The sequence below is a fragment of the Mastigoproctus giganteus genome, chromosome 10 (assembly GCF_048544385.1).
Source record: "Mastigoproctus giganteus isolate SK-2022 chromosome 10, ASM4854438v1, whole genome shotgun sequence".
Taxonomy (NCBI): domain Eukaryota; kingdom Metazoa; phylum Arthropoda; class Arachnida; order Uropygi; family Thelyphonidae; genus Mastigoproctus; species Mastigoproctus giganteus.
Window position 1 is genome coordinate 227455136 of NC_143584.1, and position 15450 is coordinate 227470585.

The 15450-nt window shown below is 39.8% G+C and overlaps 1 protein-coding gene across 1 annotated transcript in view; it reads left to right on the forward strand.

The window, feature by feature from the left end:
* The window catches only part of LOC150080004 (TNF receptor-associated factor 3-like), a 192449-nt gene that overhangs the window by 42144 nt on the left and 134855 nt on the right, over positions 1-15450 (forward strand). Inside the window, exon 2 of the mRNA XM_090383398.1 lies at positions 10593-10844. Coding sequence (XP_090239524.1) covers positions 10623-10844 — 222 coding nt within the window. The 5' untranslated portion in view covers positions 10593-10622. The remainder of the gene's footprint in view (positions 1-10592; positions 10845-15450) is intronic.

The window sequence follows — 15450 nt, forward strand, 5'->3', positions numbered from 1 at the left end:
TCAAGGACGTGCGGTTCCCGGTCTTTTGGAAGATAGTGGATTTTGGTGAAGAGAGTACATCTTAAGCTTAGAAGAGCTCACAGTCATACATTAAGTGGCTCCAGCTTTCCGAGGAACCACAGTGGCATAGGGGGTCATCAATAATGCCTAGTGCTTATAATTTCTGTTTGATGGGCCCATAGCCAGTTAAGAAGAACGTGACATTGAGGCCGGAGGAGAACCATTTCGACATTTCCGGATAAACCCTAGTAGTGTCGGGAATGAACTTTCTCGTAATCTCTCCTTTAGAGGAGTTGGTCCACTTGGATTGCCAGATTTACAAAGCGCCTAGCCCACTACCAGGTTTGTTGTAGGTAGTGCGCTAGGCGCTTTGTAATCCAGGTGTTGTGTAATCCATGATTGATACTGCTTTGCCCTTAAAGAAGTAATGTAGCAACCCGCATTTTATGACCTCAAGGTCCAGGGGTAGGACACCGGCCAGCACCTAATTGGCGTGAGTGCTGACCCTGCACACTGCCCTGGTGATGGTCAGTAGCATTGCTCGTTGTATTGTTTCAAGCTTTCTTTATGTGTTATGGCCTTCGGTCTGCGCGGTAGCACAGTGGTATCGTCACTGTCCTCCCCACACTGGGTGGGAAAGGTCCAGGTTCGAATCCCGTTGATGACGCGAGGAACTTTAATGGGCTTTTTTCACTCCGTGGCTGAGTTAGTCGGTCTCAGGTGTAGATAGCAAGGTTTCTCCCACAGAAACTGGGGGTTTTTCATCCAGCAAAACAGGCAAATCGACCAGAGAACACACGCAATTTACAGTCATAATACATATATGGGTATATGTAAGAGATTACGGGTGGCCCTATATAATAATTTGAATTTTTTGTTATGGTCTTCGTGTACCAGATTCCTGCTGCGTATGTGATTATTGGTATGAAGATGGCTCTGTAGTATATGGAAAGAGTTCGTTTATTCAATCCCCAGTTGCGGCGAGAATCTGTTTACTAGTGGGGTGTAATTACAGATCTTTTTACATAGCTACATCAGACGAGGGGTTAAGGATAGGTTCTTGTCCAGGATTATGCCTAGATACTTCATTTTGGTGGCAAGGTTGACAGTTCTGCCCTGTATTTTTAGTTGTGGAGGTCTCCGGATGTCCGGCATTCCTTTAAGAAGTATGGAGCAGGTTTTGTCCGGTGAGATCTGGAGGTTGTGCTGATTAGCCCAGTTCTGTGGAAAAGGTTCGGGTTAGAATCCCGTCAATGACGTGAGGAACTTTAGTGGGCTTTTTTCACCCCGTGGCTGAGTTAGTCAGTCTCAGGTGTAGATAGCAAGGTTTACATATGGGTATATGTAAACCTTGTGCCAAGTGCTCTGTTTCCTATACCTTCAAGCTGTGCTCTGTTATCGGCTTCCAGGGTAAGGACCAGGTCATCTGCATATGCCTGAGTATTGACATTTGCTAGGTTGGTAGAGAGGAATTCATCTAGGATGATGTTCCAGAAGAGGGGCCCGTTGTCTCTCCTTCCATTTGAATTATTTTGTGGGAAAAGTAGTACATGTTCAATTATTTCTTGGTGTGTAATTTCAACTTTGTATTATTAAAACATCATCGGAAGAAAAAATGTGTTAACTTACTTTTCGGAAAACCCTCCTACAATGTTTTTAGAATTATATATTGTTTTTTTAAACAATTTCGATACGGTCCATTTCATCCAAAAGAGAACAGCCCTAGTGGGTAGCATAGTTGGTAGAATCGCTATGCTCCCCCACACTGGTGGAAAAGAACTGATTTTTAATCGAGCGAATCACGTGACAAACTTTTACAGGCCTTTTTCACAACGCTGAATTAGTCAGCTTCAGGCGATGGTAGCTTGGTTTTTATCCAGCAAACAGGCAAATCGACCAATGAACATGCTATATACGGAGCAATGTGGCCTAATTTGTTGATGCGCCTGAAACCTTACAACAACCACCCAGCTATAAGAAAATTAAACATCTCTCCCATAGTATTACGACTTTTCAAAACGCATATACATGGGTCCATATCTATGGGACAGTCTTTAACACTACAGACTGGAAAAGAGTCTGTAGTGTTAAAGTATGTCTGGGTATGTCTGCCAGGGGGCAAAGGTTGATGACGTTGTAGAGCAGATATCATCTTTTAAGGGCACAAAAGGTGATATAGTTTTACACGTTGGCACTAATGATATTAAGAGTAGGAGAGCGGCGGAATTACTTAACAAGTACAGGTCACTGTTGAAAAAAAGCCGCGAATTAGGGTTGAATTTGAAGTGTCTGCAATTCTGTCCAGACACGATAGGAGGGAGTGTATGATGAGAGCCCTGTCGATCAATTCGGCCCTGGAAAGATTGTGCAAGGCTCAAGGGGTAGAATTTTTTTCAGCCTGGTCTGTACTTGTTAACAGGAGAGATTGCTTCTACAGGGATGGGATACACTTAAATAGAAAGGGTGCAAGAATGTTTGCTGATGCTATCGAGGCAGTGTTAGGTGGGTCTGAAAACTGCTAGATTGGGGGGATACAAGGACTAATAGATTAACAGTAGCCACTGGCAGAGGTGAAAGTGATTCTTGCACTGCTTCTATTGGAATGAGCCGCAGGCTGGAAAATAAGATGCAGGATATTTCCGAGACTGCTGGGAATCATTGGGATACAAGTAAACACATGGATTGTGTTAGGGTAGCTAAGAAAAAGAACAGGTGCATGTATACTTGCGTGTACACCAACGCTAGGAGTTTAGTAAATAAATTTGATGAATCTGAGGTATTGCTCAAAACATCAAAGGCAGATATTGTGGGGATTTCAGAGACGTGGTGTCACACAGATATAAAGAATGCAGAACTGGAATTTGGGGAGTACAATGTCTACAGAAGGGATAGACAGGATAGGAAGGGAGGAGGGGTTATGCTATTAGTTAAGAAATACATAAAATCCAAGGAAGTGAAGCCAGTCGACATTGCTGGACAGAGCAGTATTGAGTCAATTTGGTGTGACATAAGCATTGGGGGATCAAAATTGAGAGTAGGAGTGTGCCTAATGACTCTGATGAGTATAATAAGAAATTGTGCAGGGAAATAGAGTGGGCCAGTAAATCAGAGAGTCTTATAATGGGGGATTTTAATTTCCCAGATATTGACTGGAATTTGGGGGCTGATCACTCACACACTAGCAAGGCTTTTGTGGATTTATTGGATGATTGTTTTCTACCTCAGCATGTTCGGGAGGCATCTAGAGGGAGTAATACTCTTGATTTGATTATCAGTAGTGATTCTTCATGCATTAAGAATCTGCAGGTAAATGAACCACTAGGTCGCAGTAATCACAGTGTGCTGAAGTGGGATTTGCTCAAAGAGGTAACTACCATTAGGGGTAAAGGGAAGGGTTATTGCTTTCGTAAAGGCGACTATGATGGACCGAGACAGTATTTAAATTCTATACAGTGGGACCAACTGATGATGTTACCAACAGCAAATTCAAAATGGGAAGCATTCAAAGAACTTATCTTGGAAGCTACTAGGCTTTACATACCAACTAAGAAATATTGTTCAAGGATTTGGCCTAAGTGGATGTCAGATGAACTAATGAGACATATGGCAGAGAATAAAAATGCATGGGATACATACAAATTAACACGTGACACAGAAGCCTATGATAGATACAAGTTGATCTGTAACCAAGTTACAAAGGAGGTTAGGCAGGCGAACGCAGACAACGAGAAATCTTTGGCAAGGGATGCAAAGAAAAACAGCAAAGAGTTCTTGACTTATGTAAACTCTAGAAGGAAGGGGATGAATCAGATTGGTCCACTTGATATCGATGGGTCAACTGTTGATGATCCTGCTCAGGTAGCTAACAAACTAAATTAATATTTTGCATCGACATTCACACATGAGGAGTTATTCAGCGAGGGGAATGCCAGAGGTGTATTCAACTCTGGCAGTAAGCTAGAGAATCTTGTAATAACTGAGAGTAAAGTGGAGGAGAAATTGTTGAAGATAAATACAAGAAAGGCACCTGGGGTGGATGGGATCTATCCAGTTATATTAAAGGAGGCAGCAAAGGAAGTAAGCAAACCCTTAGCCATAATTATGAGAGCTTCCTTGGACTCAGGGGAAGTACCCATGGACTGGAAATGTGCAAATGTGACTCCAATTCACAAAGGCGGATCAAAGGGCGACACAAGTAATTATAGACCTGTTAGTTTAACTTCTGTTCCCGGAAAATTAATGGAGGCACTGGTTAAAGAAGTACTGCAGGATCAACTAGACAAGACTTCAGTTATAGCTCAGACACAGCATGGTTTTGTTAAGGGGAAGTCTTGCCTGACCAATTTGATTGGATACTATGATGCAGTCACAAAAGAACTGGATGCAGGGAATAACATTGATATTATACACTTGGATCTTAGAAAGGCTTTTGATACTGTTGCACATGGAAGACTGCTGCACAAATTGGAGCAGTGTGTCATTGGAGGCAAATTGCTGCTATGGATAAAGGGGTGGTTGAGGGGGAGAAGACAGAGAGTGGTAATCAATGGACACTGCTCATCGTGGACTAATGTTATTAGTGGAGTCCCTCAGGGTTCAGTATTGGGTCCATTATTGTTTTCTGTATTTATAAATGATATTGATGATGGTATATCAAGCTTAATGTCCAAGTTTGCAGATGATACGAAGGTTGGCAGGGTTGTCAAGGACACTACTGACACTATGCTACTGCAGCAGGATCTGGAAAGGTTGAGCAGATGGGCTGAGAGGTGGCAAATGAAGTTTAACATTGACAAATGTAAAGTACTACACATGGGAAACAGCAACCCCAGGGCAACGTATCAACTCTGTGGTACTACACTGACAGTGGTAGAGAATGAAAGGGACCTGGGGGTGGTTGTGCAGGCAGATATGAAGTTTTCTGAGCAGTGCAGATGGGCTGCAAGAGTAGCTCATGGTGTATTGTCAATGATATATAGGAATTTTTCTAGCAGGGATAAGGAGGTGATTATTCCCTTGTATAAGGCAATGGTCAGGCAACACCTAGAGTACTGTATACCGGTCTGGAGGCCTTATTTCAAGAAGGATGTAGAGATACTGGAACGAGTACAGAGAAGGGCAACAAGATTGGTGAATGGAACAAAGGGGTGCTCCTACGAAGAAAGGCTTAAGTTTTGCAAATTACAGTGTCTGGAGACTAGGCACCAGTGAGGTGATCTGATAGAAGTGTATAAAGCCTTGAATGGTTTGAGCATGCTCAATGCTGATGGGATTCTTTCTCTTGCTCAGAATAATCACCAGAGAGGGCATAAATTCAAATTGAGGAAAGACAGATATAGGATAGACGTGAGGAAATTTGCCTTTAGCCAGCGGGTGGTTGGTTGGTGGAACAGACTTCCATCCCTTGTCGTGGAGGTTGATAGCCTGAATAAGTTTAAGGCTCAGCTGGACAGGTATTTTGAACGAACAGAGGGGTGAAGTCGAAGTGGTTATTTTTTATTTATTTATTTATTTTTTTTTGGCTGATTCTGGATAAGCTTGCTTTCTTGCATCAAATGCCTCTACTAATGCTAATGCTAATATTGCAACACCACCACACTGAACATCTGACAGCTACAGTTAAAGAGGAGAAACTTCGAATTTGGACAGGGTTGGTCGGAATATGGAGAGCACGGTGGAGTTCTTCAGAGGTGGGAGAGATAACCAGGAAGATCATTCCTGTGGCAGATTTTGCCATTACTAAACCGGTGTCGTCATGGTTCTGTCCGTCTATGAATACCAGTTTTTTGCTAACAGGTCATGGGTCGATCAGAGATAAACTGTATTCTCGAGGGTTGGAGCCGGCTCCATGGTGTTCTTGTGGAGCGGCAGAGACTTTGCAGCATATTTTGTTCTCTTGTCCTTATTATAATGCTGAACGGTGTCTTTTGGGAAAACAGATAGCTAATTTTAATGAAGATAACATACATGGATTGGTGCAAGGAGTTAACAACTTTCAGGCCTTACAAAAGTATGCAAATGCTGTGTTCCCTAAATGATCTATCATACGAACCTCATGGACATTGAATTGGCCGTCTACAACCAGAATCTTCATTGATTGCATCAGGGCTTGGGAGCTTCAGACCTGGAAGCTTTTGTTCGGGTCTGGGGCTCCTGGGCATGGACCACTTAAGTGGTTTTTTTTTTTTTTTTTTTGTTCGGCTGTTGTTCAGTTCTTGGGTTTGGGCGGCCCATGGCTGGACAGCTGGCACTCAACAGTCTAGCACTCTCTCTGTTGAGTGTTTAATTGCGCGTTGGCGCTTCAGCTTTTAAAGACAGAACCAGGTCCGGCTCCACATGCCAGGGACGGGCATCAGATTGCAGTTGAAGAGTTCAGCTGCTTTCTGATGGCAAAGTGACCTGACATAAACAACATACTACACTCACAAACATCTCTCTTATATTTACTTTTATTCTTTCCTATTCAAAATTTCTTGTTTATACACTTAACTTAGCTTAGATTATGAACTTAACTTAACTTAAAATTTTTTTTTTTTTTTTTTACTTTACTTCTCTTTTCAAAAATATGTTTTGTCTTCTTATTTCTTAGCTATTTTTTTTATTTATCAGGTCCACTTTACAGATTTTCTGTTTTAAATGATTTAGGTGGAGATGGGCATTTGCCTGGGAACCACCCTGAACCAGTATACACACACACATGACCTTTTAAATTGGGTCACACATTGGAATGGTTTAAGTAATATATATTCATCGTTATCCAACCACGTTTCACTTAATATCAAATTTTTGGATTGCTGTAAGATTGTGTCCGTTTCAATATCTCGAACATGGGCCCGTGAATCTTGTACGTTCATTGATGATATAGATATAATACTTTGTATGAAATCTTGCAGTTCATCCTGTAGTCACAGTTGCTTATTATTTTCCAAGTGATCTAATTTAGCACGATGCTCCATATTACTAGTAGCTTTGCTGTGGTGAAATGTATTTGTAAATGTATTATATATTTGTAATATTTGAAATGTATTATATATTTGTAATATATGAACCTTACAATGAGGTCGCTCATTATAACGCCACATATACAAGTTTGCTGTTGATGATCTTTCTCATAATTATATACAACTTTGTTGAAGGTCCCTCCTTGAGATTTATGTATAGTCATAGCACAAGCACATACTAAAGAAATTGTGTAAGTCTACATGTTATTCCTATTGTTCTTGAATGGAATCGTAGTTGATCGTTTTATAATAGGTACAGATTGACTAGGTAAATGTTTATCTTTTGTATATTGTTTATAATGAGATTGAAGGTTAGCAACTCTAAAAAATAGTTCTAGCCTATTTTTGACTCAGGAAATTTCATCCATACTCGTTTAATTGTTTCGTCGTCCTCAAATTTGAAATATACTAAAGTACTGATTGTACTATTTACCAATCCATCAACCACATCTATATTTGTAGTAATCATGTACAGTTTTCCTTTCAATAATGGTAGAATATATGGAAGTCCTGCAGTTTCAGTCACTGACATTTTATGAATTTTATTTTGCATACTTGCTAATTGTTGTTCAGAATGATATCCATGGTATAAATCTTGTGCAACCACTTCATGGGTTTCATCTGAAACTAAAGCATTTGTATTATAGGCATTTACATCACTATTTCATGGCCTTAAACACCTCAGTCGGATCACCTTGCAGGTGCCTAGTCTCCAGATGCTACAATTTGCAGAACTAAGCCTTTCTTTATAAGAACATCCCTTTGTTCCCTTCACCAGTCTTGTTGCCCTTCTCTATACTTGTTCTAGCAACTCTACATCCTTCCTAAGATGAGTCTTTGAGACCTGTATGCAGTTCCATGTAAGTGTTCTCAGGGAGGCCTGTTGTTAGGTTATTAACATTATTATTAGTAGTAGTGGTGGTAGTAAAGTCATATGATGCAAGAAAACAAACTACCCACCTCTGCAACAACAGATGTAACTTTGTTCCAACCGTCAAAACACCTGCTGGCTGAAGAGAAACTTCTGCACATCTATCCAGAAACCATCATCAATTTGAATTTATGTTTTCTTATGTGTAATATGAGCATGAGGAAGAATGCAATCAGCATTGAGCTTACTCAATCCATTCAATGTATTAAATACCTCAATCAAGTTACTTTATAGGTGCCTAATCCCAAGGTGTTGCAATTTGCTGAACTGAACCCTTTCTTCGTAAGACCACACTTTTGTTCCCTTCACCAATTTTGTTGCCCATCTCTGTACCTGTTAGCAGATCTATATCCTTCCTAAAATAAGGTCTCCAGTATTCCAGAGATGGCCTAACCATTGCCTTGTGCAGTGGGATAATTGTCTCCTTATCCCTGATAGCAAATTTTCTGCAGGTCGTGGATAAAACCCCATGAACTACCCTTGCCAAAATTGCATTTCTGCATGTCATGCTGCCAGGACAGCTGGAATTTCACAATATGAGAGATGCTTCACATTTAGAGTTTGCTGCTGGTAACATCATTAGTTGGTCCCACTGTATAGAATTTAAAAACTATCTGAGACCACCGTAGTCACCTTTACGAAAGCAAAAATCCCTTCCCTTTAATCTTGATGGTAGTTACATCTTTAAGTAAATCCCACATCAGTGCACTGTGATTACTGCCACTTAGTGGTTCTTTTATCTGCAGATTCTTAATGCATGAATTATCACTGCTGATTATGAATTATCACTGCTGATTATTATTATTATTATTAGTCATATGGTGCAAGGAAGCCTGAGGCTTATGCTGCACCACCCAAAAAAAATTCCCAAGTTACCCTGAGAGAGAGAGAGAGAGAGAGAGAGAGAGAGAGAGAGAGAGAGAGAGAGAGAGAGAGAGAGAGAGAGAGAGAGAGAAGTAGAAAGGAATCACCAAGAAAGAGAAGAGAAGAATGAGAAGAATGATGATATCCAGCTCAGGACCCTGGGTGTGCCAAGCCCACACTCACCAGATGTGAGTCCCTGAGGTGGATAATCAGATCAAGAGTATTACTGCTTCTGGTTGCCTCTCTGCTGTAGGAAATAGTCATCCAAGAAATCCTCAAGAGTCTTGCTAGTGTACGAGTGACCAACCTACATGTTCCAGTCAATATCTGGGGAGTTAAAATCCTCCATTATAAGATAATCTGATTTACTGGCCCACTCTATTTCTCTGTACAGTTGTTCATTGTACTCATCAGAGTCATTAGGCCTATAATACACTTCTACTTTTTTTGCTTTCCCAGTGCTTATGTCACATCACTGAATCAACATTGCACTGGCCGCCCATGTCCATGGGATGCACTGTCTTAGATTTTGTGTTTCTTAACAGCATTTTACACATTGCACTCCCCAAATTCCAATTCTGTATTCCTTATATCTGTGTGCCATCACATCTCTGATATCCCAACAATATCTACCTTTGTTGTTTTGATCATCACTACAAATTCATCACATTTATTTACTATAGTCCTAGCATTAGTAGAGGCATATGATGCAAGAAAGCAAGCTTATATAGCATCAGCCAAAAAAAAAAAAAAATAAATAAAATCCCTTCCCATTTCATCCATCCATTCACTCCAAATGTTTGTCTAGTTCTGCCTTGAACTTATTTAAGTTGCTGACCTCCATTTCAACAGATGGAAGTTTGTTCCAACTATCAACCACCCACTTGCTAAAGACAAATTTCCACACATCTATTCTACAATTGTCTTTCCTCAATTTGAATTTATGCCCCCTCAGGTGTGTAATCTGAGCAAGAGGAAGAATCCCATTAGCATTGAGCTTGCTCAATCCATTCAAGGCCTTATACACCTCATTCAGATCACCTTGCAAACATTGGTGTACATGCAAGTATACATGCACTTTTGCTTACTCTTAGTTCCCCTAACACAGTCCAGGTATTACTTGTTCCATGATGACTCCCAGCAGCTCTTGGAATCCCCAGCACCTTGCTTTCTAGACTGCTGCTCATTCCAATAGAAGCAGTGCAAGAATCATCTTCACACCTGCCTGCACTATTGTTATAACTGCAGGTAGTTATAGTTACTCAGACAATAGCAGAAAACTGTTCATTCATTCATCTGCACAAGGATGGGAATTAGGCATTTTCAAGTTCAGTGACCAATAAGAAAGCTGTTACACAAGACTGTTCCTCCGTAGCCAGGTGGGAAGGAGCAGCAGTGCGTAGCACACGCTTCTTGATTAGACCGGGGTTCGAGACCGTCGCCACCAAATACGGATGATGCGGAGAGGTCAGGGAATGACCACCGCATAACCCGGAGCAATATGGCCTTAGTTGCTAATGCTCCTAAAAAAAAAAAAAAAAAAAAAACCAAACCAAACAAGACTGTTATATGCATTTATTTTTTTCATTTATACTTTTGTATTTACAATGTAAGCTTCCACTAAATTGCATATTAATTATTTAATGATGATCTTAAGCACAGGACTGACGCACATGATTTTATGTTAACATTCTTTATAATTAATTTGTTTTTATTAAAAATTTGTGCAAAATCATCTTTTTGTAGCAATTACTTTAAACTAATTTCACAGCCTTATTAATGAATTGTCTCTTTAGTTTCAGGCTAGCAACAGACACACACACAGTATGCCATCCAAACCTCCTGCATGGTTTCTAGGAACCATTAACAACATTGACTTTGTTGACCCATTTCCCGAAAGTCACAGATGTACTCTATGCTTCAGGTTAATGATAGTTTCATTAAAACTAACTTCCTGCAATCATGTGATGTGTGAAACATGTGCAGAGGCTCTAACAAATGAAGGGTGGTTTACATGCCGCTGTGGTAGGATAGAGGAGAGGTCATGTGTAAGTAATGTTCTAACTTTTTTTATGATGCTATATTTGTAACATCTTTCAGGTGGTTAATCATGTTAAGCATTCACTGCTATTTAATTATGTACCTATTCAATATGCTCAGAAAGTCTTTCCTGAATAACTTGTTACCAAAAGTCGTAGGAAGCCAATTTTGGACTTTTTGAGATAATTGCAATGGCAACAGATGTGGAGGAGATAACAGCTTTACCATTGTATCGGATCCTTATCCATGACATGGCACAAGTTGTGAAATAGTGCCCCTAGGCCACACTGACTGATAGTGCCCCCTCCTGCTGATGCAAACATTTTCATTTTTTAAAATGGTTAATTTTAAAAAATGAAAATATTTCATCTCACACTAATCAATCTGAGTAAGATAATCTACTGGGGTGGGGGGATACACAGACTAAAAGTTTAACAGTGGCTGCAGGTAGGGGCAAAAGTGATTCTTGCACTGCTTCTATTAGAATGAGCAGCAGTCTGGAAAGCAAGGTAATGGAGATTTCCAGGACTGCTGGGAGTCATAGTGGAACAAGTAAATACATGGGCTGTGTTAGGGTAACTAAGAGTAGGAACAGGTGCATGTATACTTTCATGTACACCAATGCTAAGAGTATAGTTAATAAATTTGATGAGCTTGAAGTGCTAGTCAAGACATCAAAGGCAGACGTTGTTGGGATATCAGAGATGTGGTGTCACACAGATGTAAGCAGTGCAGAATTGGAATTTGGGAAGTACAATGTGTACAGAAGGATAGACAGGACAGGAAGGGAGGAGGGGTTATGCTGTCAGTTAAGAAACATAAAATCTAAGGAAGTGCATCCAATTGATGTTGGTGGACAATGCAGTGTTGTGTCTGTTTGGTGTGACATAAGCCCTGAAAAGGAAATATGAGAGTAGGTGTGAGTTATAGGCCTAATAAATCTGATATGTATAATGAGCAGTTGTGCAGAGAAATAGAGTGGGCCAGTAAATCAGAATGTCTTATAATGGGGGATTTTAACTTTCCAGATATAGACTGTAACTTGTGGATTGGTCACTCGCACACTATCAGGGCTTTTGTGGATTTTTTTGGATGACTGTTTTCTACAGCAACATGTTCGAAAGGCAACCAGAGGGAGTAATACTCTTGATCTGATTATCAGCAGTGATTATTCATGCTTTAAGAATTTGCAGGTAAACGAACCACTGGGTGACAGTGATCACAATGTACTGATGTGAGAATTACTTAATGAAGTAACAACCATCAGGGCTAAAGGGAAGGGCTTTTGCTTTCGTAAAGGTGACTGCAGGGATCTCAGACTGTTTTTTCTAAATGGGAACCCTTCAGGGACTTAATTTTGGAGCCTTCTAGGCTTTTCATTTCAAATAAATACTACTGTTCAAGGTTTAGCCCTAAACGTGTGTCAGATGAATTAATGAGGCTTGTGGCAGAGAAGAAAAATGTATGAGATGCATATAAAGTATCAGGTGACACAGAAGCTTATGGCAGATATAAACTAGTCTGTAATCAAGTCAGAAAGGAGGTTAGGCAGGCTAAGGCAGATTACGAAAAATCTTTGGCAAAGGATTAAAAAGTGGAAGTGGTTATTTTTCATTTATTTTTTTATTTTTTTGGCTGATGCTGCATAAGCTTGCTTTCTTGCATCAAATGCCTCTAGTAATGCTAATGCTAATGCAAAGAAAAACAGCAAAGAGTTCTTTACTTATGTAAACTCTAGAAGGAAAGGGATGAATCAGATAGGATCACTTAACATAGATGGGTTGACTATTGATGATCATTCTCTGGTAGCTGATAAACTGAATGGGTATTTTGCATCTACATTTACACATGAGGAGTTATTCAATGAGGAGAGTGCCAGAAGTTTATCAAACTCTAACAGGCAGCTAAGTGATTTTGTAATAACTGAGAGCAAACTGGAGGAGAAATTGTTGAAGTTAAACATAAAAAAGGCATCTGGGGTGGAAGGGATCTATCCTGTTATATTAAAGGAGGCAGCAAAGGAAGTAAGCAAACCGTTAGCCATAATTCTGAGAGCTTCCTTTGACTCAGAGGAGGTCCCCATGGACTGGAGGTGTACAAATGTATCGCCAATCCACAAAGGGGGTTCAAAAGGTGACACAAGTAACTATAGACCTATTAGTTTAACTTGTGCTAAGAGGAAAATAATGGAATCACTGGCTAAAGAAGCATTGCAAGATTATCTAGAGAAGACTGCAGTAACCGTTAAGACACAGCATGGGTTTGTTAAAGGGAGGTTTTGTCTGACCAATTTGATTGGATACTATGATGTGGTCACTACTAGCATTAGCATTAGCAGAGGCATATGATGCAAGAAAGCAAGCTTATGCAGCATCAGCCAAAAAAAAAAAAAAAAAAAAACCCACTTCCACTTCACCCCTCCGTTCGTTCAAAATACCTGTCCAGCTGAGCCTTAAATTTATTTAGGCTATCAACTTCCACGACAAGGGATGGAAGTCTGTTCCACCAACCAACCACCTGCTAGCTAAAGGCAAATTTCCGCAAAACTATCCTACATCTGTCTTTCCTCAATTTGAATTTATGCCCTCTCAGGTCATTATTCTGAGCAAGAGGAAGAATCCCATCAGCACTGAGCATGCTCAAACCATTCAAGGCTTTATACACCTCTATCAGATCACCTCACCGGTGCCTAGTCTCCAGACACTGTAATTTGCAAAACTTAAGCCTTTCTTCATAAGAGCAACCCTTTGTTCCATTCACTAATCTTGTTGCCCTTCTCTGTACTCGTTCCAGCAGCTCTACATCCTTCTTGAAAAGAGGCCTCCAGACCTGTATACAGTACTCAAGGTGTGGCCTGACCATTGCCTTATACAAGGGAATAATCACCTCCTTATCCCTGCTAGAAAAATTCCTGTATATCATTAATATACAGGAATATACAGGTTTGGCTGAAACAAGAAGAAGAAATGAATCATTTATAAGTTTATCAAGTAGAAATCTGTTGTACATCAATGGAAACAGTGAAAGGATGGAAGGTGAAGTTGGCTTTCTGGTCCATAAAGATATAAAAAACAACATTTTGGAATTCAAAAGTACATCACCAAGGGTGTCAAGGCTACTACTTAGGATTTCTAAGAGATATAAGCTAAAGGTTATAATGATTTATGCACCAACATCGACCATGATGATGAAGAATTTGAAGAAATGTACACCGAAATTGAGAGTCTTCTAGATGAGCAGAAAACCCACTACGCTATCATTATGGGGACTTCAATTCTAAGGAAAAGAGACAAAACAGTGCAGAAAGGGAAACTATAGGAAATTTTGGAATTGGTGAAGGAAATGAAAGAGGTGAAAGACTTCTGGAATTTGCAGAATCTCGAGGATTGTCAGTAATGAACACTTTTTTCAAGAAAAGGGTGAACAGAAAGTGGACATGGAAGAGCCCACATAGATTAACAACTAATGAAATCGACTTTGCCCTCACTAATAGCAGATATATCGTGAATCATGTTACCATCCTGAAAAAGGTAAATGTTGGAAGTGATCACAAGTGGTAAGGTGCACACTTGATATAGATGTAAGAAAAGAAACTGTCTCGAGTAAATAATAAAGGTCTTTGAGATAACAGAAGAGGAGAAAAAGCTGTATGTACTGGAACTTAAGAACAAGTTTGAGCTTCTACAAATGGCTCAGAACCAAGATATCGACGAGGAATATTACAACTTTCTGAAAGCCCAAGAAACCTATAGGTAAAAAGAAATCCAAAGAAGAAAAAATTAGTCAAGAAACACTTGTCATGATGAACCAAAGAAGACAAATGAAGCGCAAGATAAACACTGACAAGGAGAAAATTTAATATACTGAGTTATGCATAGCATTAGAAAAAGTCTCAGAGAGGACATAACAAGATTGGACTAATGATGAATATGGCTAAAACCAAAGTAATGATGAACAAGTATGCCATAGAAAGGGATATAATGATTGAAGGAGCAGTAATTGAAAAGGTGGAGTCATATACTTATCTGAGACAAGTGATTAGCTGTAATAATGATAAATGTCTGGAAGTCAAGAGAAGAATAAATTTTGGATGGATAGCATTCAGGAAATAGTCACATATTGAGGAGCAATATCCCAATTTGTCTGAAACGTAAAATAATGACTTATGGAAGTGAAACTTGGGCACTCATCAAAAGAATGGAAGAGAAGCTGAGAATGACACAGCGAAAAATGTAACGAATTATATTGGAAATCAGACTATTAGATAAGAAGAGAAACACATGGATTAGGCAGCAAACTCAAGTAAAGGACATTCTTATCAAAACTAAAGAACTAAAATGGTCTTGGGCAAGACACACAGCTCAAAGACATGATGACAGATGGACTAAGAGAATAACAGAATTGTACCCAAGAGGAGCTAGAAGAAAACCTGGAAAGCGACGACGGAGATGGGTAGATGAAATTCAATAGTTTGTGGGTAGTAAATGGATGGCCATTCACAAAACAGAAGGAACTGGAAAGTTACTGGAGAAGCCTTCATCCTGTATTGGATTGATAATGGCTGATGATATTGATGATGACATGGATTTCAGGAAAGCTTTTGATTCTGTTGCA